The following is a 2891-nucleotide window of genomic DNA, read 5'->3' on the forward strand; positions in this document are numbered from 1 at the left end:
ATATTATTAAAATATCATATTTAATTTACTTACAAATCTGTCCCCAATCATGTCACTATAGTTTCTTGGCACATGAAGACGCTGACTTGACTATAATCATGTCTTATCCGCCAGCCACCTATGCTTTTATAGTGGGTCTTCTAACCTCTAATTAATTAAGGAAAAAAAAAAGAACTCTAATTGATATTAAATTTTTTTAATATGAAAGTCGAAACTATATTCTAAAAATTTTCATAAATATTAAATTTTTAATGTCATTTTTACTCTTTCTAATTAAATTGTTGTAATATTATAATTTGAAAAATTATAATTTTAAGAATAATTTTAGCATTTATACAAATATTTTATATTTATTAATTTTTTTGAATGCCTCAAATATTAAAGATAGAGACGCATAACTTAAGGAAAAAATACACTCCTTAATATAAAATTATATGAAATTTTATCAAGACGCACTAGTCTTTGTAAGTTAACACATACACACATTCACAGTCAATGTGAATATGGGCTCATTTTCAAATATACTTTTAGCCAACACATATGCACTGGTTCATCTTTGACTTATTGCATTTATTTTTTTGTTGAAAGATAAATATACAGAGTTTAGAGAAGAGACGCACTTTTTAATAAAATTATAGAATTTTTTCAAGGCACACTAATTTTTATAAACCAACGTATATCTCATTAAATGAAAGTTTATTATTAATGATATTAAATTACTATTGAAAGATATTATTTGTTAAGTTATTAAATTCTCCAACACGTTTTAAGACCGGCTCTTGGGTGTGTTCTAGAGATTATAGTCTGCAAATGAAGAAGAGTATTAATTAGTTTTTACAGTCTCTCTCTCCTTTCCTTTGAAAATTCCACTTATCTCCTTGGATATTGGAATTAATCAGCTATTGTTTCTCACTTTGACCTTTGAAAATTTTGACTTTCATTTAGTCCTCTGACTTTCTTCTTCTCAACCTATATATATTCCTCTTCCTCCTCTATGCTCTTCATCATCACCAAAGTCTCCATCTTTCACACCTTTACACAAACATGAGTGCTGCAAGTGCAACTCACCTACATCATCAACAAAGTTCCAGTACAGTTGAAGGTCATCGGAGCAAATACAAGGGAGTTCGCCAGCGAAAATGGGGGAAATGGGTGTCGGAAATTAGGGTTCCTGGTACACATGACCGGCTCTGGTTAGGTACCTACTCTACGCCGGAAGCAGCAGCGGTGGCTTATGATTTAGCTTCTTATTGTTTAAAGGGACAGCAGTCGTCTTCAATGAATCATCGTCTAAACTTTCCTCTAATGTTGCCTGCATGTGTAAGAGCCGACATGTCACCCAAGTCCATACAGAAAGCAGCTTCCGATGCTGGTATGGCGATTGATGCCCATATGATACTAAATAGGACTTGTTCACCTGGTAATGAATCTAAGGGAAATGAAAGTGGCGGTGGTGATAGTTGTGCAATTCTTAGCTCATTGGAGACAGAGATAAACTGGGAAGACGACGTGTGTTGCTGTGGGAGTTGTGAGGAAACTCAAACCAGAGATAGTGGAGAGAGTTTAAGCATCTCTGTTGAAGATTATTTATAGTTGAAGCTTATGTTCTTGGCTTTCTCATTATCTCTCTCCATATACTATGTAGCCTATAAATACATGTGTATATATCCACTTTTTGAGCAAATGATGAAGAAAACTTATGTTTTATGCCAGTTTTTATTGGGCTTTCTTTCTACTTTCTTCCAAAATAAATGGCTATAATTAATTTTTTTTTTTTTGTAGTAATTGGAATTGTGCTTCTATAATTTTTTTTCAGTATTTTTTTAAATTTAATTTAATATGAATTCAAATAATAAGGTCTATATAAAATTCATTTATTAAATATACGAGTCTTATTGATCGATTGGATATAAATAATAATTTTTATTATATATATATATTAATTTTCATTGGGTAAATAGGTCTGTGTGTTCAGTTGTAAGTACCCATGAGGAGAGAAATTTTTGTGAAAAAGGCTTGGGAATGGTCAATTTAAAGACAAATAAAAGAAAAAAAATTATATATAAATAAAAGATGATGGTAAAGCAAATATCCAGCAGCCAATTACGTTTGAGCAAAAAATTTCCATGCAGTCCCCTCAGGACATGAATCTTATCCAATGGAGACTAAAAGGTGGTAAATTGACTGGACCAGTTCTAAGTTGTAAATGAGATAGGGAATTTACTATCCAATCCATAGAAAAAAGACTAAATAAATTTTTATACTTTTTTTGTTGAGATTAAATAAATATAAATTAAGTTTTAGTTTAAATAAATTTATTTATTTTCTAATTAAGGTTAAATAAATTTTTAATAAAATATTTATGTCTATAATAATTTTTTAATTTTTAAATATTACAAATTATTTGTTATTTTTAATTAAAATACACTTTAAAAAATTCAAGAACATAATAAATAAAAAATTTTAAATATTAAAATTATTATTTTAATATTTTATTATTAAAAATATAAAAAATATTATTTTATTATTAAAAATAATATTTATTAAGTAATAACTTATTTGATCTTAGTTAGAAAATACGTTAGCTTATTTACGAATTTTGAGTTACCCCTCCACTAAAAATATATAGATTTATCTGATTTTTATCATACAAAAGTCTATTTAATATGATTTTCTCCCCATTGATTATCAAATAAACAAGAACCATATAATTTCCAATTTGGAGCCTTTGACGGTTTCAACCTTCAAAATTCATCAATTAGTCTACCCTTTTTAGTATTTAGTTGTTTCAATCATAATCAATGAATTGCCTGCGAAAGGGAAACACCTGCACCTGCTTGTGTTTGGGGATTGATCTATCTAATTTTTCAAAAAATTGGATTGGCGTTTGG

General features: G+C 28.7%; 1 protein-coding gene across 1 annotated transcript; it reads left to right on the forward strand.

Moving 5' to 3' along the window:
- Positions 1-988: 988 nt before the first annotated feature.
- On the forward strand, positions 989-1774 carry LOC131177609 (ethylene-responsive transcription factor ERF020-like). The gene has a single exon (XM_058142671.1). The coding sequence runs from the start codon at positions 1045-1047 to the stop codon at positions 1591-1593; it is 549 nt and encodes a 182-aa protein (XP_057998654.1). The 5' UTR covers positions 989-1044; the 3' UTR covers positions 1594-1774.
- Positions 1775-2891: the final 1117 nt, after the last annotated feature.

This window comes from Hevea brasiliensis, unplaced genomic scaffold (genome assembly GCF_030052815.1).
Source record: "Hevea brasiliensis isolate MT/VB/25A 57/8 unplaced genomic scaffold, ASM3005281v1 Scaf630, whole genome shotgun sequence".
NCBI lineage: Eukaryota > Viridiplantae > Streptophyta > Magnoliopsida > Malpighiales > Euphorbiaceae > Hevea > Hevea brasiliensis.